Below are 22,249 nucleotides of genomic sequence, written 5' to 3' on the forward strand. Positions count from 1 at the left end.
TCAGTTAGATTGTGGCTATTACACTCTGTTGGTTAAGAATGAGCTCTGAAGTCAGGCAGCCTGATCTTGAATCTCAGGATGTTACTTCCTACAGGTGTAACCTTAGGTACATGACTTTTCTCTCCAACTCTGTTTTTTCACCACTAAAATGGGGGTAATAAAAGTAATACCTCTCTCATAGGGCTGTTGTGTAATAGGAGGAAATCCAGAGAAATCTCTTAGAGCACTACCTAACGTACTAATCACACAGCAAATGTTCACTCTCATTATTTTGAATGGTGATGTTGTGACGATCGTGGTGATGGTGATACTGGCTTAACAGATTTTCCTGTTAAGATTTCAAACTATTAAACTAGAAATGTTGTCACTGTCCCCTCTGATCTTCAACTCCTAGATCCCTCTTCACCTGCTTCCATTTTTCTCCTGGGGTAAGAACCAAAACCCTAAACTGTCTTTATTTTAATTTTGGCAGGTTGTGAAGACTTTATTAGCTTTGTATTTGAATTTGGAAAGAGTTTATGTTCTATGCACCTGACTGAAGATGAAATAGCATTGTTTTCTGCATTTGTACTGATGTCAGCAGGTAAGAGACCAAATATAAATAAAACGGTTAAAAAATTAGGTGAAGAATGTTTACAAGGCACATACCTTTTAGAATATTTGGTGAGCCACCGAGAGAGGTTTCCACATTTACTAAATCTATTTTTAATGTTTTAATAACACCCTCCCCCCCACACGTACACACACATATATATACCCCTTTCTGAAGACCTCATGCCGTCTGATAAAATCTTAAGAAATCAGAATTGAATAAAACCCAGTCTACAGTTAACCTCTTGAGAACAAGATAAACGCTGTCACAGATTTGGGTTACGCTTCTTATCACCAATCTCCAAAATAACGTGTTTTGGGGTTTTGTTTTTGGTTTTGTTTTGTTTTGTTTTGTTTTAGTTTTACTTTCAGGTGTATAAAACAACAGAATGATTAGACATTTACACCCCTCACAGATAAACCTCCCTCCCAGCCTACCCCTCTGACATTGTATATAGATGTTGCTGTACTATCGTATATAGCTGTGACTATATTCCCTATGCTATACTTCACATCCCGTAACCAGATATATATAAATATATATATATATATATATATGTATAGTTAATTATAGTTGACATTCAATATTATTCTACATCAGCTTCAGGTGGACAGCGCAGTGGTCAGGCATCTATAGAATCTATGAAGTGATCCCCCTGAGAAGTCCAGTACCCATCTGGCACCCTACATAATCTATACAACATTATTGATTATATTCCCCATACTGCATTTCACATCCCTGTGTCTATTTTGTAACTACCAATTTGTACTTTCTAATTCCTTCACCTTCTCCCCCATCCCCGAACCCCACTCCCATCTAGCAACCATCAGGTTTTTCTCTGTATCTCTGAGTCTATTTCTGTTTTGTTTGCTTGTTTATTCTGTTCTTTAGATTCCATATATAAGTGAGATCATATGGCATTTGTCTTTCTCTGTCTGACTTATTTCACTTAGCATAATATTCTCTAGATCCATCCATGTTGTTACAAATGGCAAGATTTCTTTTTTTTTTTATGACAGCATAATACTTCATTGTATAAATTTACCACAATTTCTTTATCTAATCGTCTATTGATGGGCATTTCGGTTGTTTCCATGTCTTGGCTATTATGAATAGCACTGCAATAAACATAGGGGTACATATATTTTTTGGAATTAGTGTTTTGAATTTCTTTGGATAAATACCCAGGAGTGCAATTGCTGAGTCATAAAGGTAGTTCTATTTTTAATTTTTTGAGGAACCTCCATACTCAAAATAACATGGTTTTTAAGACATTGTACTTTTCCCTACAATCTATTTGTATGTCATCCACAAGTTTATCTAAATTTAATCCATATTTTCAACCAGTATTGCCTTTTGGGGATCATCAGTTTTGCAAATTTACCATCTTTTACTTGGAATTCTTACACGTGAAGCCTTTATCCTAAATTAACAACCCTTAAGTCATCTGGAATTTTGTTGACAATTTTAGTTGCCTTGGATTATAAGGTTATTTTCATGTTTTCCAGAAAGGCTAGCAGGATAACAGTATTTCACTCAGAAATGTAATTCTTAGAAAGGCTTGAGGGGTATTGGTGATTTCATTGGACTTGTATGAGTTTGGCCTTAGTGTAAATGGCTGTCTGTTGGAAGCACGGGTTGGGGGTGAGGGGAGGCTCCCTTCCTTTGAGTATCAGTAGAAATGGAAAGATTTAATACCCTTGATAACTATTTGGTAGATCAGTTTTCCACTTCCGTAGGAGCAGATTTTAAAAAGAGAGTGGAACTGGCCTGTTAGTCTCTTAACTCTGCATTGTGGTATCCTATGGATCTAAGAGTCAGGAGGAATTGGGGTGTTCCAACATCATGTTGGAGGAATAGTAAGGAATATCATCTTTAATGTTTAGATCGCTCGTGGCTGCAGGAAAAGGTAAAAATTGAAAAACTGCAACAGAAAATTCAGCTAGCTCTTCAACACGTCCTACAGAAGAATCACCGAGAAGACGGAATACTAACAAAGGTGAGAGCCAAAGGTTTCCAGTTAGCATAGCCTGAAGGGCCATGGTGATTTCATTGGACTTGTATGAATTAACCCTTGCCACATATCATGTTGCCAACCAACCTTGTAAGTCATCTGACCAGCCACCAAAAGCATCAGTAAGCAACAGGCTACTGAAAAGAAACAAATATCTCCATTTCAAAAAGTCCATATTTCTCTATCTCCAGATCTCTTCTTCCACAGTGATAGAGAACAAGGTTTGAGATGGTAAAGGAAAAAGCATGTCGGAGTAAGAGGGGAAGGTGAGACTTGGGTTCTCGTCTCGACTGCCACTTTTACTTACGAGCATCTTTTCAGGTTATTGAATTATTTGTCTTCAAAATCGCATTTAAGGCATACCTAGTATTCTATGATATAGCTATTTCATCGTTTATTTTTACCAGTCCTCTGTTACTGGGCATTTAAGTTGCTTCAAGTGTGTTTCACTATTCTAAGCAGTGTTGTAAAGATCATCCATATTCCCTGAATATTGATTCTAATGTCTGTTCTCTCCTGACAACATGTCTTTTCTTCTCTTTACAGTTAATATGCAAGGTGTCTACATTAAGAGCCTTATGTGGACGACATACAGAAAAGCTAATGGCATTTAAAGCAATATACCCAGACATTGTGCGACTTCATTTTCCTCCATTATACAAGGAGTTGTTCACTTCAGAATTTGAGCCAGCAATGCAAATTGATGGGTAAATGTATCACCTAAGCACTTCTAGAATGTCTGAAGTACAAACATGAAAAACAAACAAACAAAAATTAACCAAGACACTTTATATGGCCCTGCACAGACCTGGAGCGCCAACACACTGCACATCTTTTGGTGATCGGGGTCAGGCAAAGGAGGGGAAACAATGAAAACAAATAAAAGTTGAACTTGTTTTTCTCATGCATATGATTTCCATTATGCCTACAGATATGGACCCTTTTTCTGTCTCGACTTCTTGATCGTTGACCTCTGTTTACAATATAAGGAGGGTACTAAAGTTGGAGGATTTCCTTTTCTTGTAGCTCACTGCCCACAGACTTTCTACAGAGTCACCCATCTATCAGTAACAACAGAGAGTCCAGCAATAATCGGTGACTGGTGTGCATAGCGGAGGTTGCAGCATTACTTTGCACAACTTGCTCTTTGTTTCATGAAGGAAGTTTCTGTTTTTTTTTCACCGATTATTGCCAGTCAGCAGGATGGCACGAAAAGGGTCCATAGCACTAGCAACAATAGCATTATAATATATTACAGGGTAAATGGGCATGAAGACTATATATAGCTAAAAGAGATATTGTTTATATATTGTTTTAATTAATATAAAATGTAGTTACTGGTGTAGCTTTTCCTGTTGAATTGATAAGGCACTTTCATTTTGCACCTTTTTCTTTAAATTAAATGCTAGCGTGTTCACTGTCGTGTCGCATGTGCACCAGAAACACAAGTTTAACTGAGAAGGCTTGGAAGGTACGTCAGGAGGTATTTATGCTGCTGTTTACAAAATTACTTTTAAAAGACTGGCTGGTCATATCTAGAAATCACAATGTTGGATTATTTTTTTTAATATGTGAATTTGGAATTAGAAACAGAACTCTCCCTGAATTATACTTTGCGTTTTGGTAAGTTTAAGGATAGATGTGTTTATGCTTCATACAAAGTTGAATGATCGATTGGTGCTGTGGACTTATACCATCATGCACATGACTTTTAAAAAGCTTTTTAAAAATGCCACCTCATGGAGGTTAAGGGAAGGGAGGCTCATTTTATACAATTCAGTAGTTATATAGACTCAGTCTCAACTTGGAATGCTTATGCTTTGAGAACAAATCAGTAACCAGAATATTTATTGGACGTCAGCATTTATTATAAGAAGGACCCAAAGATTATATCTGGAGCAAACGCACACTCCCCATGTGAGGACACGAAGCATTCACTTTATGAATGTTTGTGTTCTTGATATAATCTAGGAACCCTAAGAGTTTATCTCAGAGTGAACTATTTCTAGACTAGCTGCCTCCGAATGCTGTAATTCTAGACTATTGCTCTCCATATTTCATAGACTGAATAGCAGGGTGAGGGAGGCATGCCATGTTGAACTAGTTTCTCTTATTTAACTATCAAATATCTTAAGCCTTTAAAGTGAAGTCAAAGCTAGCTGCAAACATTTACTTTTGTATTTATCGTCACTAGAAAACTGTGGAGTGTAATTTATTTTATTAAATATTTAGAAGATTGATTGTTTTGGTGTTCAGGTGAGAAATATTGAGTTGTTTTTCTTTAATTCCATGGGTTTTTTTTAAAAAAAAATAATTCCCAGTGGGGGAAGGGAGAAGGAACAGCCTGATATACAAGTGTGCATATTTTAGAAATAAGTGACCTTTGGAAATGTAGGCATTTAGAGGATAACTTTAATCCCACTTGGGCTAGAAGTCAAACTTCTGGTCTTACATCAAAGACCATGTTTGTACAGAAAAGGGAACGTCCTCCCATAGTATAAAGGTGGGAGTTTCCGAGCAGCCCTTTACAGCAAAGAAAGTGTCTCCTTTACCAGCAGGGTCCCTCCTGAATCTCCGGCAGGAACTGTGTCTCCTGATGTGAGGCTGGATCATAGTGAGGGCTTCCCAAAGCCCTTCACCCTGTTTTGGACTCCACTGACTTTCTGACTTGATTCCTGAGGGACTTGGAAAAGGAGAAGGAATTATTCACACAGAAGTGTGTATGAAGCCTAAATAACATCTAAAAAAATGTTTCAAAAGTATAGTAAGGGTGTAACCATAAATAGAAGAATAATATTTACTTAAATTCCTTAGAAGCATATAAAATTTTATGTGTTTATATAGAGAGGTTAACTATAAGCATATAGTATTTATATTTGGGCAAGAAGGGTTAAATCAAATTTTTAATTTAAATAAGCATAGTTCCTTTAAAGTTCAATAGTATTTATACTCTAAAAAGAGTACCAAGCTTAGTTCAGTTATTTATTTGTCCATGTTTTTTCCTATTGTTTCTCCTTTGGGGGAAAATAGTGTGTTTTTATTTTGGTTTGGTTTTGTTTTTTGTTTTTCTGTCATTCTGATTCACTAAATTTGGGGATGGTTTTATTAAAGTATATTAACTTCTTTTTAACCAAAGCTTTCTGAATATGACCAGCCTCAGGTGCTAGCGCATTAAAGAGCAACTAAACCTAATTCCAGTGTCCGTTTGTGAAATGATCGGAGCTAATTGAATTTCTCTAAGGGTGAGAGAGAACTTAATGTTGAACTTTAAAAGAAATTCTTTTTCCCAGAAAGGATTTTGCATGTACCTAATGCAAAAAAAAAGGACGCTCTAATCTCAGTAATAGTCACACCATGGTGACATTGCTTTTAGAGGAAACCAAGACACATTGACATGATGCTGCTACTCGGTCTTTCTGAAAGAAAAGCAGCTGTGGACTTGGAGAGCAAAGTACATCGACAGTATAGGAACAGTAGTAGAGGCTTGTTCCGTGAAAGGAGCGAACGGCTATTATTTGGATTGAAGTTGGGATCTGAAGTTAAACTATAAATTCAGTTAAAAAAAAAATATGATGTCTAGAAAAGGATGTGAAAAACTTTGCATTTTTATTTTTCTCCTTGTTATAGAAACACCAATGTGATGACAAAATACTTGGTGATACAGAACAATTACTCTCAATAGTTGTTAAAATTAAAGTTTCCTAAATTTAAATGTCCAAGTGTTTTATTAAAGATTAGAATCATTGTTGTCCTGGCTGCTATAAGGCCTTGTATACAAATTTTTACATAGAGTAAATGAGGCTTTTCTATAAATCCTGAATACCTTCAGTTACAATGGTGTCCAAATGGTTATATTGTGAAAAAAGTGGCTTGGTCACAATGAAAACAAAAGTGCAGGTGAAAGTGCTTTTTTGGACAGTTTGCAAACTGTGTTAAAGCTATGGATTTTTTTTAAGTGTTCAGCGTCCTAATTTACATTAAAGCTATGGATTTTTTTTAAAAAGTCTTCAGCATCCTAATTCACCCTTCCTAACTTAAGGAAAACATGACTTATGACACTGCTCCTAAGTTTGGTTGTTCTTTATAGTATGGATACCCAGATGTCTGTGAGCGTATAAGGGGTGGGCTGAGGGTCAGGTGAGGATGGAGTGTGTGTGTGGGTGTGGGTGTGTGTGTGTGTGTGTGTGTGAAATTTTCGTGTGTATGATGTGCGTATGTCGGACCGCTTCTAGGCTACTAAGTGTCAATGGATAAGAAAATGTATTCAAAATACTTAAATCAAAACTAGAAGATGGGGAAAAAAAAAGATTTATTCTATACAAAGCCTTGTCTGGACCACTTTAGAGAGACTTCTATTTTTTTAACCCTTCTATAAATATTTGATGGCACTTGAAATATTCCTGCAATAAAATGTGATTTGTGTAAAGAAAAAAAAAGATTTTGTAATGTGAAACAAAGAAAGAAAGTAATGTAATTTTCTAAAAAAAAAATACAAACAAACAAACTTTGTATTATTTTCTTGATGGAATTTGTCTATCTGTCTTTGGAAAACTTTTTATTTCATTGAATGTGCCATAGTAGAATTACGTGTTTTTAGTTTTAGACTAAGGAATAGCTGTTTGTGTTCCGACATTCCAAAATGCAAAACAACCTAGTAGAATCTTTAATGAAAAGGTTTAAGTAGGATGTAAGCTTCTCTCATTGTTGCTTTTTTGCACATTTTCTTCATTCCTCTCTAGTGCAATATATGTACATAGAGCACTTGCGGGTGTACCTTGATCCCTCAGGGAAAAATACATATTTGTACAGTTGTGGTTGTTGTTTTTTTTCTTTTTTTTTTTTTTCTTTTTCTTTTTTTGGGTTTTTTTGGCTAAGGAATGTCGATTGAATCACCTGTTACTGTCAAGGGGCAGCCAGATAATAATCCTAAAGCCACTGTTTCCAACATTGATTGTTTAAATCATGTGTCCTTCCAGTGCTATTATATTAAGATAATAATAATAAAAAGTTATTTTCTGACAGTTCTTTGTGCTGATTGGTGAAAAAAAAAGGGTAAATAAGCACCTTATGATTGACTTACTGTGAATGACAATCCATCTTGATATCAACAATAGAAGCCCTATCATTTTGGAGTTGGGGTTAAGAGTCAGAAACAATGTGCTCAGGGATCTTCTAAAACTCTTAAAACAGGGTGGCCAGTACTACTGGGACAAATTGTGTTTTTTATTATTAATAATAATGATAATACTATCCCTCCAGGGCACAAGTGAACTGTGTAGAACTGCATGTGTGTGTAAACTCTTCACTGTCATCTCATTTTGTTGCATTCGAAATTTATGTGTTCTTCAGTCTTGTGTGCTTAAAAACATTGAGTAACTTCCAGAGCTGTAGAAAGTTATGCTAGTGTGTTCAAAAGATAAATGAATAGGTAATATACCAACAGAGAGCATCATTCAAACTACAATCCTGCATCCTCCATCCTCCATTTACCATTTCTCTAATCATTAAAATATCCATGATAAACATGTCTATAGCATTATATTTTAAAAGCTATTTCAAGTTCTACATAACATGAATAAAAAATTTAAAAACAAGTATTGAGATGAGAGCCCTGCCTATCAGTGCAGTGAGAGAGGTAAAAGATAAAACGTGGGGTTTTTTTTAATGCCAGCAAATAACTATCAATTTCACTATGTTCCTCTAGAAGCAAACAAACAAAAAAATCCTTTATGTAACACAGTTCACCTACACTTACACATTTGTAGTTTTTAAAATGTTGAATTAACATAAGAGCTAATGTTTAAAGACAAACAAAACCCACAAGGTAACAGCGACATAAGCCAGCTTTTAGGGTTACATTTTGCATTTTTGAAATATACAGTCAGTGAATCTCAGCGTAATTGTTGGCTTTGATTCTTCCATTCCACACTTGGAATATATATTCAGAAGAAGTTTTACATATTTTTCTTACTACCACAGAAAAGCAAAATTTGGGAAGACTTTCCATGTCATTTAGATGGAAAACAAAAACAAAAACATTTACCTTGTTTTTGATAATAAAGACTATAGAAAATGGCAGAAATATTTCTCTTTCTCTCTTTCTCTCTGTCTCTCTCATATATATACATGCACGTGCACACACATACACACACAAGTTATTGACATTTTTATATATAACATTTGATTGCCACTTCTTTCTTACAAAGAAATGACATAACATAACCCCATAAAAACAACTTTATACTGTAGATCAGATTAAGTGCCCAGAAATGCAATTGCAACAGTAAATCTTGATCTATTGCTAATAGTCTATGATACAGGCCTTCATTCTTGCCCTAAACACTAGTATTATTAAAGAGGTTCCACCAGATTTCATTAGAGACCTTCCTATGATTGTTTATTCTTAAGAGATGAGAAGGCAATGTCTTTACAAAGCAATTGGTTTCAGTTCTGGGTCTGTTTGCTTATTTGTTAGTGTTTTAAGTGATAGTAGTTTTGTCAGGCTCTCAAACAATTTTAAAAATAATCCACAAGCCCGCTTCATACCAAGAAAACGGAGATGGTGGGGGAGGGGTCTCCATGTTTATCCAGACCCTCAGAACTTAGAGCAATAAATACATTCAGTCATTTATTTATAAATGAGTGACAGAATATTCAATCCAAATAGAAACATTTTTTCTGCAGTGAACCATAACATGGAGTCTTGTGTTAAGAAAATGAATATGAATATTTCAAATAGATGCCTAGAGAATCTGTTTGCTGTTTACATTTAGTGTGTTTACCACATTAGCAGTATCACATTTTCTATTTTCCTTCTAAGAACTAATGAAAGATAGCTTGCTCTTAGCTTTGACATGCTGCACATGCCATTATGTTGTTCTCTAAGAGCAACTACATTCTCTCCAGTGTTCATGTGTGAGTCCTTTCTCATTATTACTTCCATGTGGATGAATACTATTTCTAGGAACTTGGTTATCATTGAACAGATTGCATATGTAAATGCAGATAATTCTTGAGCAATATAGTGAATATGATTTCACAAAAAACAAAAAAAAAACAAAAAAAATATCTGTATGTACTGTACACACCTTCATGAATCCAAAATTCTCTTCTTACCCACAATAGTTTGAAATCTCATATAAAACAGTGGTAAATTTTTAAACATTAGGACATTAGCTGGCTGCTTCTTTAAATGTACCTGTATTGTCTGCCTGCTCCTTTTGTGGAGATGTGTTTTTGTATTGGATGTTTGGGCCAATGGGAGGCTTCAAGCTACAACATATTTTCCCAGTTTAAATATATTTAACATATGACAAACCCCAGACAAGGCTTTTAATATGTATAAAGAACTGCAGTGTTAGGTGGTTTATTTGCAAACCGTTTTCAATGTTGTCCATTTTTATGGCACCTTTAACAATATTCTTGTTTCCAAAGTACAAAAAAAAAAAATAGGTTAAATAATCTAGCCATAACTGAATGTCAAGCAATAAAACAAATGACTTTTGTGCATAGACTTAAAAAAATACAAATTTTAGACATCTGCATGTAAATGCAATCTCTTGTTTACTGCTTTCTTCAACTTGAGCAATTGATTCCTTATTTACTATTAACTTAAGAACTTGTAATGGCCTGTAAACATTTTCTCTCTTACTCTTCTTTCAAATTTACCTTCGTCGCTGCTTTTGAGTCATAATATTTAATGTTCTGCACATCTCTATACAGTTAACTTTTTGGCTTTCATTCTGTATAGATAAGAAAATGTTATATTATAAACAGCCTACTCAGTGCAAATATTTATCTGTTTATCAATTCCACAATATGCTGTATAATACTGGTTTTACTATATAATCTATTTTAGACATAGCTGTTTAGAACTAGAGTGTGCTATTTTTGTGTTTTTCTGATGTGTGGTGCTAGATAAGTTACTTTTGTGAACAAAAAAACCCTTTTATTCCTAGACAATACCACCTTTGGGTCTTGTTAATTTCACTGAGTATAACTATATATTTGTATATATATACATATATATATATATCTCTCTACCTGTGCCCAACTGGCAGCTGTATCAGAGTGCTGGATTTGGGACATGCTTTTCTCTTTAAATACATAATATCATTATATAAATTATTCTAGAGTGTATTTAATTAGGATAAAATTACTTCCTTAGTATGGATATTTGACATCTATAGGGTGAATTTGTTTATAAATAAGGGTATATGAAAACTTATTAGCATTTACTTTGTTTGCTACTTGGCTTTATACCATATCTCCTGAGCTAAAAAATAATTTGCCAAGCCTTCAAGATCCTAAAGAAACACTTTAGTTTAATGGAGTAATACTTTTTTTTTTTTCTTACTAAGGAATTATATTATTGGCACCTGACAGGGTTGTGTACTTAGCTCCTACTATAGATAATAGGCATTTATATAAAATATCCTTGATGGCTTGATGGCAGAATAAACCTTTCCCCTCCTACCTGAGCCATGAGAAGTCTGGAGACTAACACTGTCGTGGCAGAACATGGGCCATAAAGCAAATTCAACAAGGGGTGTTCTGTTTTAATATGACCTCATCCAGTTCCATGAACTGAGTGAAGGACCTTCATTTTAAGTCATTTAGTAATGAGCTTAGTTAAACTCTTTCACCTATTCTCCCAAGACCTATTGGCATTGTTAAAAATCGAAGTATATCAAATATCTAACTAAGGATGTAGTTCACCTTATTAAATATTGATTAGAATTGTTCTGTAATATTACTGAATTTGTAAGATCTTTAGCAAAGATTTTTGAGCAATTTATAAATATAGAGCAAATGGTTCTGTTCACTGCACTTTTGTAATTGAAGGTGATAAATTCTCAAGCCACGGTTATTGGCTTCCATGCACTGCATATTTACCCACCGTTCGAGACATTTTCCGTTTTTATGGAAGAGTTGTTGTTACCTTAATTATAAATGCAATCATGTGGTTAATGAGAGCTAATGCTAATAGTTAACCTTTTCAAGTGAATTGGCTACAGTTTAGGGAGAAATCTCTTTTAACACAAATCACTTCATTCCTTATTGCTTCGCTTAGCAAGAGATGGAAACTTTTTTGTTAAGCACCATTTAGTATCCTAAGCTTCCTGAAGATAGAGATTGTATTTCGTTGTGTCTGCACAATGGCCAGCACATGTCAGCATTTGATAATTGTTAAATGACAACAAGTGTGCCCCAATTCAAACTCTTTTCCTGGGTTGTTATGGTAGATTTATAAGGTATATCATCTCTTATGGTTAACACTTTTGTCTAACACCAAGTATTAAATCCACATTTGAAAAGACCACATGAAATGCTGATTCTAATTGTGTGTGGGTCTTGAGGATTAAGCACACAAATTTCACGAAACTCTGTGAGTAACAAACTCAGCCTTCTGTAAATATACATGCAAGTTTGGAAACAGTAATACTGTACCTATAAATATATCGTCTGTTTTGTGTACAGTATGTAAAAATTCCTTTTCTGCCACACTAAAAATGCAAGCCATTTATGGGTATCCTAAAAATAGTATTGTACTAAAACTTTGCTAATGGTCTTTATTAGAGGATCATCCAACTTTTCACATACATTGGGTTTTCTTTTCAATTCACTCTTACAGTATTCTGCTTATTTCCAGCTGTTTATTTTATTGAGTCCTGAATTAAAAAAAAATATTTTGATTCATTTTGTAAATACAAGCTGTAAAAAAAGAGAGATTTAATGTTGTCTTTTAAATACTCCGATTTTCATTCTAATATGAATGTTGTTATATTGTACTTAGAAACTGTACCTTTAATATTACATTACCTTTATTAAAAGTGCATTGAACACATCAATTTTAGATGTGCTTTATGTACTGTTATCCTATAATAAACCTTCAGCTTCTAATGGAACACTTGTTTTTCTTCTTTGTTCTTTGTTATTGAGTTACATTGTACATCGTTTTCTAGCTTATATCTTGTCTCCAGAAAACAGTCTAGTACAACCTTGCTACTCAAAGTGTGGTCCACAGACCAGGAACGCTGGCATCACCGGTGACCTTGACCCTATTAGAAATGCAGAATCCCAGGTATCACTCCAGAACTACTAAATCAAAATCTGCTTTTTTACAAGCTCCCCAGGTGATTGGTTTGCATATTAAAGTTTGAGAAGAACTGGTCTGTAGTATAGTACTTTTGAAAACATTCATGTCCATTTTGCAGGGGAAAAAAAGGTATACAAGGATCAAGCGGCCCTTTTGATCAGAGAAGGCAAAGAAAGAAATTTCAGCTTGTGAGATAATGTCTACTGATTGGCAGTAGCTGCCAGAAGTGCAGAACTGAAGTTTCTGAGGCTGCTTCCTGTCTCAAAGTAGGAGGGTGCCATGAACGTAGGAGGGGAGCAGTCCTGAATGCACACCATACTTTGTCATCTTTGCTTTCAAAATCATTAGAATGGGACATCAGAAATGATGCTGCAGGGGTGGCCAGTTATTTCAGTTGGTTTGAGCATCGTGCTAATAACACCAAGGTTGCCAGTTCAATCCCTGCATGGAGCACTGTGAGCTGCCCCCTCCATAAAAAAAAAGAAAGAAAGAAAATAAATGCTGCCACAGACTTTAATGATGGCAAAGACTAAACATCTGACCCTACCTGGGTTAGCTTTGGTGCACCCCAGCTCCATCCCTTCGCTTGAGTACATTACGTAGGAATGAACCAATAAATTTAACATCAACTAAGTATCACACTAATATAAAAGTGGAAAAACCGTACTAAATTATTTTTAAAGTAATGACAAGGACATTCAAATCATAAAATATTCTGAAGTCCAAATAAAGGCAACTAAGTCGACATTTTCTTCTACACACACACAATACCTAAGCATCTCTTACACTCAGTAAAATAAATATTTGAATTGCTCCCCCAAATTGCCGAATGTAACAAACAGTCCCTAATCCTGTTTTTATTTCCAACTATCTTGGAAAAGAGGAAGAATGACATTATGTCTGTGAAATATTTGTGGACTGTCAAATCTATATAAATATTTACCACCTTTCAGTATCTCAGGAAATTGAGAGTTAATAGAAATAGTGGAGTTCAAAATATGAAGTCTGTCACCTCTAGGCCTTTGACCAAACTCATGCATAAGCTCCTCATAAAAACAACAGTTTACACTGACCTCTCCATGGTGGGTTAGCTTGCTCCACTTCAAGAGGGGTCGTCAAAAAAAGAGCATAAGAGGGACATCATACAGTTTTGTTCATAATGATCTTATGGGAGAATTAGAAAGGAAAACAAGTGTCAGGTTATTATTAAACTCTTGGAGAGAAAGCCAACGTAATCATAATCAGTAAGATCTGACCACACATATGTCTTATTGCTACTGTTACTACTAAGCTTTGTTTCATGGGGCAAGGTCAAAGAGGTTAGCCCTTCAAAATTAGACATCTGCTTCTAATGTGCATTTGGATCAAATGGACGAGTGCAGAGCAAGCCTCTTTCATGTCAGGTCTGTGAAAAAACCAAACCATGCGCATGTGCTGGGAAGGGTAACTGCTGAGGTGCTGAGAAACAGATGATGGTGCACATTTCTGTCTTGATTTGGCCCACAAGAAGAAGCATACACCTAGTAACAATTACGATAACTTCACTAACAGGTGCTTGCAGTTTGAAGTGTTCTTTTGGAAATGTTGGTTTGATGAAACATTTTACAAACGCAAATACATACCCTCGCAAATTCTTTCCAACTGATAATTGGCTTCTCTTTCAACTTCTGAGTTTTGTTTCTCAGTGTAGCAGAAATGGAAAACCAAATGTTTCTTCTGCTTAAGAATCCAAAGAATAAAATGATACGATCTCTTCGGAAAACAGTTTGGCAACCCAGCAATGCCACTCCTATGTATCTACCCAAGAGAAATGAAACCACAGAGTTCACAGTACAACAAAGTTCACACAAATGTTCGTAGCAACATTATTCATAATAGCCAAAAAGTGGAAACCATCTAATGTCCATCAATTGTCAAACGGATAAACAAAATGGGGCTTATCCATAAATGGGCAACTATTCAGCTATAAAACAGCTACTAATACTACAATATGGATTATCTTCAAAAATATTCTAAGAGAAGGAATTCATTGTCACCCCAATAAATTAAAAAAAAAAAGGAATCCAGATGAAAAAGACTATATATTGTGTGCTTTGATTTATTTGAAATGTCCAGAAAAGGCAAATTCTATAGAGACAGAAAGATTAGTGTTTGTCTGGGGTTGGGGATGGGAAGAAGAATTGACTGCAAATGGGCAGAAAGGATTTCCCAGGGTAATGGAAATGTTCTAAACTTAGTAATGTTGATGATTGCAAAATCCCATACAGTCACTGAAAGTCACTGAATGATACAACTGAAATGGGTGAATTTTACGCTAGGTAGATTACACATCAATAAAACCGTTTCACATACAAACACACACACACACACACATAACTGGTTTCCTCATCACCAAATAAAATCAAAAATACAAATTCCCTAGCATGGCATGAAGACGCTCTAGCTCCTCTCCCCCTTTCCAATCCAAGGACCTTCATTCCCTGTGCTCCCCACATACAGCAAAGCAGTAGCTTTCCCCTTCCCCAGAATATGCAGCACTGTTTTACACTTCTGTGATTTTTCACACCTAAAAATCCATGGTCCTTTTTCTACCCACTGAACTACTACTCATCCTTCAAGACCGAATATAAATTAAACTTTTCTGAAATAGTCTCTAAAGTGTCTCAGTAAGAATGTGTTCCTTCCTCATGTTCCCATAGAATCTTCTACAATATGCATGCATGTGTGTATATCATTTCTTGTTTGTATTATAATCGTTCATTTACAATGTCACCTCCACTGTGTTATGAATTCTTTGGGGGGGTAGAAAAAGTATATACTAATGGCTACTATTTGTTAAAAATTTACTCTTGACATATTACATTTTCACATATTTACTTTTTTACATATTCTAGTCTTCACAGCAATCCTGTAGATGATCTATTACTGTCTCTGTAACTCAGATGAGGAAACTGAGGCTCAAAAAGGAGACACAACATGTCTAGAATCTCACTGCCAGTAAGCAGGAAAGTGAGATACAAACCTATATATATATGCTGGATTCCAAAAATCATGTTCTTTTCACTAAACTGCTTTATGCAGAGCATAAAGAAAAAAGGATGGGGCAGTCTGTTAGCTCAGTTTGTTAGAGCACGGTGCTCTTAAGAAGGTCGCTGGTTCGATTCCCGCATGGGCCCCTGTGAGCTGCGCCCTCCACAACTACATTGAAACAGCTACTTGACTTGGAGCTGATGGGTCCTGGAAAAACACACTTAAATAAAAGTTTTTTTAAAAAGTATGAATCTTCTTTAAAAAAAAAAAAAAGAAAAGAAAAAAAGGATGCATATATTTAATATATTGTAATGGCAAAAGTTATGAGACCTGATTTTTGGTGTCAGCTTTATCACTGATCTTGACAATCTGGGCTTCTGTTTCCTTATCAGGAAAACAAGGGGGTTTGACTAGATAATCTCTAAAGTTCCTTCTGGCTCTAAAAATTCTGATTCTGTGTACTATCTTGCAACCACGGGAACTCAAGATACACCAAACCAGAGCATAGTGCTTGATGATAATCTAGAATCTCAACATAGGCCATATCTGGTGATGTTACCATAACACACTACTGTGGGCTGGTGTATGCCAGCAGCATGAGAGCTTACACAATTCTTGAGCTGTCTTTGAGCAGTTGCTGAAGACGCCCAAGTCTTTCTGACTGCACCCTTTGTGAGATAGTACCCAACACATGAACTGTTACACTGCCTTGATGTCCTTCTCTGTCCTAGTACAGGCCATCAATATCACTCACCTAATAAGAAATGCTACCTGCACAGTGCTAGGGATTGCACCAGTTGATCTGCAAGTATTCACAAGCACCGTCTCCTAACTGGCCTTTTCTCTACAACGCATTTAATACCCTGCCGGATAAACTTTCCTGAAACAGGTGGTCTGATTGTGTCATTCCTATTTATAAGCTCCCCTGTTCCCCCAGCCTTCCATTTCTTATACAACGAAGTCAAAATCCTTAGTCTGGCTTGTAGTCTTTTGTGGAATGGCCCCAACCTATTTTTCCAAACACTTTTCTTCTACTACTCTTCGTAAATCTTGCATTCCAGGCAAAATAAACTATCTAAGGGTCCTTATATTCAAGGGAAAATTTTAACATAAGTATAATTTTTATGTTAACATAATTTTAAACATCATAAATCATTCTGAAATCTAGAACACGCTTTCCTGATAGCACACAAACTGGACTCTGTTCATGCAGTAAGTTTATGTAGCTCCCTGTGCTGGTCTTTGTCTAGAATGCCTTTTCCCATCATCTTCATACTTCAAATTCTTCAAATGAGCTGACAGGTCAAGTGGGCAGTGTGGTAACTGTCACATATAACCAACCACTCAATAGAAGTCTTGAGCTAGTCAACGTTGCTTTCTGTCCCTCTCGCTAGTAACTTCTCTCCCTCTCTGGATTCACACGATCTTTTCCATCTACTTCTCTGATGTAGCTTATCATTTTCTGTTTTATAATTACTTAATGTGAATGACTTAGACGCCCGACGATCAAAAGCTCTTGGAAAAACCTGTATTTGGTCTTAGCCCTATGTGTACCCCGCACCAAGCACAAATCATCAGTGCTCAATACATCTTTCCTTAATGAAGGAGAAAAAAGCTTGTGCGAGAGACAGAGCAACCGCTGGTGGAAACACATCTGAAACGGGATGGGGATGGCGTGGAGAAGCTACTGACGTGCAGGTCCTGTGCTGAGTACAGTTCACCCCTCATTTCATTTAATCCTTTCCAAAAACCCTACTACGTAAGTATCTCTATTTTACTGATGAGGTGTCAGAGTTAGTTAGGGAAGTTAAGACAGAGGGCTAATGTCACAAAATGAGTCTGTTTGGGTCTTTCCAGGGCTATACTTGTCGCCGGTCCTCCGTCCAATTTATCGTCGTCCGCAAGGTGGAGGACTTTTTAGGGAAACACGCAGCCCCAGCCCCTTCCACCCTGCAAGTCTGGGCAAGCCCCGTCTCGCAGTTTCCGACCGAACTACGGGTTGGGGAGCGGCCCTTTCGAGTCGCACGGGCCCCGCCCGCTGCGTCGCTGGTGACGTCACCACGCAGTGCCGAGAGGGCGCAGCCACGTCCTTTAAATACGGGCTTCCAAGCGCGCGCACGGCTGTGTGTGGAGAGGGGACGCGGCCCGGGCACAGCCGCCGCGGCCCGCGAGGTGGGCGGAAAGGCCGCGTCTTTGCGGCCGAGACGCGGAAGGGAAGGGCCCTGCGGCTTTGCACGCGGGCGCGCCCGTGAGGGGCGGGAGGCGGGAACGTGGCGGTCCCCTCGGCCTAGCCGGGACCCTCGGCTCCTGGTGGTGGCGCGGCCCCCGCCCCCGGCTTAGCTCGCCCCTTAACCTGCCTTCCTGGAACCTTGTTTCTCTTCTCCTTTAGTCCCCTTCCCCTCAGGCACTCCTTTGACCTTCGTGGAGTCTCCCGCCCCACCCCCACGCGGGGTCGAAGTGTGAGAGTTTCCTTGAGTGGGAGCTGGTCAGGCCTGTCCAGTGCCCACAGACCAGCGCCTAAATTTGACTGTTAAGTTTCTCTCGCAGACTAGCATCAGTCCGCCCGGGGTGGCAGGAGAAACACCGCACATGGAGTAGTGAAACCCGATTTGTGGTCCAGGTGATTCCTCCAAGCGATCCTGTGAAATTCCCCCTTCAGTTGCCTGCACCTCGGTCTCCTCAAAAGTGAGGTTCTCTTGGAAAGAGTGTTGACATCCAGGAAGCGTTTGGCTTCCATTGCATGCCAGCATCTCCCCCCATCGCAGTGTAGGGTTGGAAGAGCGGAAGCGCGATTTATTTTGGCAGCAAGGGAGTGGGGGAGAGCGGAGGTGAGCCGTGCCGCTCCGTGCCGGCAAGTGAGGTCAGCAAGCAGTGAGAGCGCCGTTCTGTTTCGGCTCTTACTTCACAGTGTTTTGAAAGGGACGTTCCTGGAGTAAGTTAAATGGAGAAGGGCTTACCCTACATCATCACTGCTGCCCTACTACAAAGAAGCTGCTGCGTTCTGTTTTCGGGGTCCGTGTCATGGGAGGGTAGGTGTTAGGAACAGGTTCTTCCTCACCTGAGTTAACACCTGGCCGGGCCATTCACCTCCTTTTAATGTTGCCCTTTTGTTTTCCTTCAGGTGAGTGTTGATTCTGCAGAAATCCTGCGTCTGCTGGAGCCTGCACTGCCAGGCAGCAGAATTGTGAGCTCTAGCGTGAAGCGGAAATCTTCAGACTATGAGCTCTGTCATGGCTATGGGTGAACCAAGGCTGAACTGGTGAGTTACATCTGTTTGTAATCACCTGAAGAGAATTGAAGTGGGACCGGGCTGGATTAAGAAAGGCGAGTTTCTGACTTGGAGAGAGTTGGAGGAAACCGAGAAAAAGATCCGAGTTCCGCGGCTCACAATTTACCCCATCCTCATCTTCACACTACTGAGCATTTTTGAGACAGCTGACTGCATTGTCTCTCCTAAAGTGACAACAATTGGGCACTCAGATTGCTACTAGGTATAATTCCATCATGTATGGGTAGTTGGTCTCTTAGTGAAGCAGAAATGCTGGAATTTTTATGTGTCTAAGAACTTGGCCCGTTTCTGTGCAAGTAATAAAAAGACACCCTTTAAGAATAGACAAGCTTCTTTTATATTGGAATCTATATCAAGTGATAATGTAAATACATAGACGGTATTTTAGAAGTGTGTAAGAACTTCACAAATAGAGGACTCAGTTCTAAGTAATGTACGTGGCTTTGTGGAGATCTAATACATGTGCTACTTTAGATTAATTTCATCCATTTACTGAGCATCTACTATTTGCTAGCCAAGGAGAAGACAAAAGTTATGAGAATATAAAGATGATTAAAATAGTGCCTGACAAATAGTGCCTGATTCAAAGAAGATTCAATTAGTACATGCTCAATAAGTATTTGTTTATTGCAAACAGTGCTCCCTCCCTCCAAGGAGCTCACAATCCCTAAGGCCCATGACTTTGTTTTTGGATGATGTGCAAAAAGCTTAAAATGTAATGAGATGTCACAGATAGAGTACCATAATAAGTAATAACTGCTGCTGCATAGCAACTAAGTCATTCTCATTTTACCATTTATGCCTTAATGGCTATTGTTTTGGATAAATGCCTTTAAAAACAGTAAGAAATGAATATGGAGCAAATATGCTAGAATTTCCCATTTTGGGAATGGGCCAGCCAGAAGTTGCTCTTTGATTAGAAGTATACACATTTATACTCCTTGCCGTAAAGTATGTGTTCAGATGCAGCACAGATGCTCTTATATACCATTGACATTGTGAGACTAGATGTGATGTAGGGCCTTGGTATAGTATCGTGGTCTTGGAACTGTCCTTTTCTTACTAATCTGTGTCCTCTCAGATTAACAGTTCTCAGTGTTTTTAGTTTTTAAATTTCTCATTCAACCAGCATTTATTGGACGGTTACTATATGGAAAGCATTAACTATAATATGTTAGTCTCTAAATTACTTATGTTATGGAAAATCATATGTGACCTTCGATGGGTTTTAGTAGAGACACACCATTTATCACATTTGCCAAGTTAATGAAAATAGGTAGGACATGCCGTCTTTGTAGTGTCTTTTGGTCTAGCATAATAGGGCATGAAACAAAAATAAATTGAGAAGCATTTTCTGTCAGTAACCAAATATCTTAATGTTAGGGCCAGAGCCAGAAGTGAGCCCTGTTCCTGACAGACCCTTCACTGTACTTTAATCTGTTCTATCTTTAACTCTCTAGTAGCTCTGGCATTTATTTAATTGGATACTAAAGGAAAAGCAAGGCTGGTTATTGGAACTGGAGAATTTCAGAATGGGCCTAGCCTAAAGCTACCCAAGAAGGAAAACATCTAAACTCACAGATCTGGTACATGAAATTAAAATTATTAAGAGGCGACAGTCTAGGAAAGGGGATGTAGAGGGCGTGTAGTTATAATTACAATTGTACCATTATGCTGCTTAATCTAGCATGAGATTTTGAATTGTCAAATGCAAGTAAATTACTTTGCTTCACAGGGATGTTGCCTCAAAAAATGGCCTTAAGACATTTTTCTCTCGAGAGAATTATAAAGATCATTCCATGGCTCCAAGTTTAAAAGAACTATGTATTTTATCTAACAGGTAATATGTTTATTTATTTGGTTATCTATTTCCATATTTGATTGTTATTTTTCTGATAGCTGTAGTTTTACATCCCTTTATATCCACTATTAAACATTCAAATTGTAGAAATGTAAAAATTAGAAAATAGAAAAACCCAGTACCCATTGCTGACCACTCTTTGGTATGTGTCTTTTCAGACCTTTATCCACATATAAACAGATACATATTAAAGCAAAAATGGGATCATATTATAAATACAATAAGATCTATAAAAACTATAAAACTGTTTCACAGTTTATTTTTTCATTTAAAATGATATTTCGTGTATTTCCATACCACCTGCGTATAGCCCAATTTTCTTAATGGTTGCATATTACTTCATTATATAGATACACTTTTTCATTCATTTAGCTAGTCTTATATAGCAAAATGTTTGTGTTCCTCTTTTTTGAAATTATAAGCAATAAATTGATGAACTTTTTGTAATTATTTCTGAGGTAAATTCATATAAATTGAATTGTTTGGTCAGATGGTTTATATGCTTTATATTTGAATAGATACTGCTAATTACCCCAGACTTTCTCCTCCCCTCCCCTGTATGAAAATGCCTATAAGTGATAATTTTCCCTTCTCACTGCTTGCCTGCCTGTACCAGCTTCATTCCTTTGTGATTGCCTATTTCTACTGTATTGTAGATGAATCTTGAAACCAAGTTATCAGGTTTACTAGAAAGGAGTGTAAATATGCCAAATGAGAAATTAGGAAGCTCCTTTAGGGGAGCTCAACTTCTACTTTCACCTTTTCTCCACTGCTTTTGTGATGGAGGAAGTGTATTTCCAGCCTTTGCATCAAGTGGGATTCCACCTTTGTCTGCCTTCTCAGTATCCTTTCTGTCTGTTAGCATCCCCTTATTCCTGTATCTTTGTTTTGTCTTGATCAATACAGGCATACCTCATTGTATTGTACTTTACAGGACGTTGTGTTTTTACAAATTGAGGGCAAGACCTTCCACTTGCAAAAAGATGATCACTCACTTAATTGTGAAACTTGCTTTATTGTAGTGGTCTGGAACCAAACCAGCAATAGTCTCTGAGATATGCTTATATTTCAACATGCTCAATCCCTATCTTAATCCCTGGACTTCAGGTTCTCTCCTAGTTACTTTCTTACCTCTTTGCTCATTTGTACTTCGCCTTCTTTAAAGACTTACACATGCTTGCTGGGAGGAAATGAGGGACACAAAAAAACTGTAAGACATGCGGAAAACAACAAAATGGCAGTAGGACGTCCTTCACTATCAAGAATTACTTTAAATGGATTAAACGCTAATCAAAAAACAGGTTGAGTTAATGGATTTAAAAAAAAAAAAAAGCTTTCCTTCAGTGCACATCCCACTGGACTTG

The 22,249-nt window shown here is 37.3% G+C and overlaps 2 protein-coding genes across 15 annotated transcripts in view; both read left to right on the forward strand.

Annotated features, from left to right (window-relative positions):
* Nucleotides 1-12,514, forward strand: part of RORA (RAR related orphan receptor A) — a 688,250-nt gene extending 675,736 nt beyond the window's left edge. For all 4 annotated transcript variants that reach the window (XM_033107225.1, XM_033107224.1, XM_033107227.1 and 1 more), the window contains 3 exons: nucleotides 473-583; nucleotides 2,479-2,591; nucleotides 3,153-12,514. In XM_033107225.1, the coding sequence (XP_032963116.1) occupies nucleotides 473-583; nucleotides 2,479-2,591; nucleotides 3,153-3,317 (389 nt within the window). In that variant the 3' untranslated portion in view covers nucleotides 3,318-12,514. The remainder of the gene's footprint in view (nucleotides 1-472; nucleotides 584-2,478; nucleotides 2,592-3,152) is intronic.
* Nucleotides 12,515-17,805: 5,291 nt separating this feature from the next.
* The window catches only part of ICE2 (interactor of little elongation complex ELL subunit 2), a 54,733-nt gene continuing 50,289 nt past the window's right edge, over nucleotides 17,806-22,249 (forward strand). For 4 of the 11 annotated variants that reach the window (XR_004423227.1, XM_033108458.1, XM_033108462.1 and 1 more), the window contains exons 1-3: nucleotides 17,847-18,764; nucleotides 18,857-18,994; nucleotides 20,760-20,864. Coding sequence is in view for 9 of the 11 variants with exons in the window: in XM_033108458.1 (XP_032964349.1) it covers nucleotides 18,954-18,994; nucleotides 20,760-20,864 (146 nt within the window). In the remaining 2 variants the exon portion in view is untranslated. Of the gene's footprint in view, nucleotides 18,765-18,856; nucleotides 18,995-20,759; nucleotides 20,865-22,249 lie in introns of all 11 variants that reach the window. The other 7 variants (XM_033108453.1, XM_033108456.1, XM_033108457.1 and 4 more) reach the window with 7 other exon arrangements.

The sequence above is a fragment of the Rhinolophus ferrumequinum genome, chromosome 6 (genome assembly GCF_004115265.2).
Source record: "Rhinolophus ferrumequinum isolate MPI-CBG mRhiFer1 chromosome 6, mRhiFer1_v1.p, whole genome shotgun sequence".
Taxonomy (NCBI): domain Eukaryota; kingdom Metazoa; phylum Chordata; class Mammalia; order Chiroptera; family Rhinolophidae; genus Rhinolophus; species Rhinolophus ferrumequinum.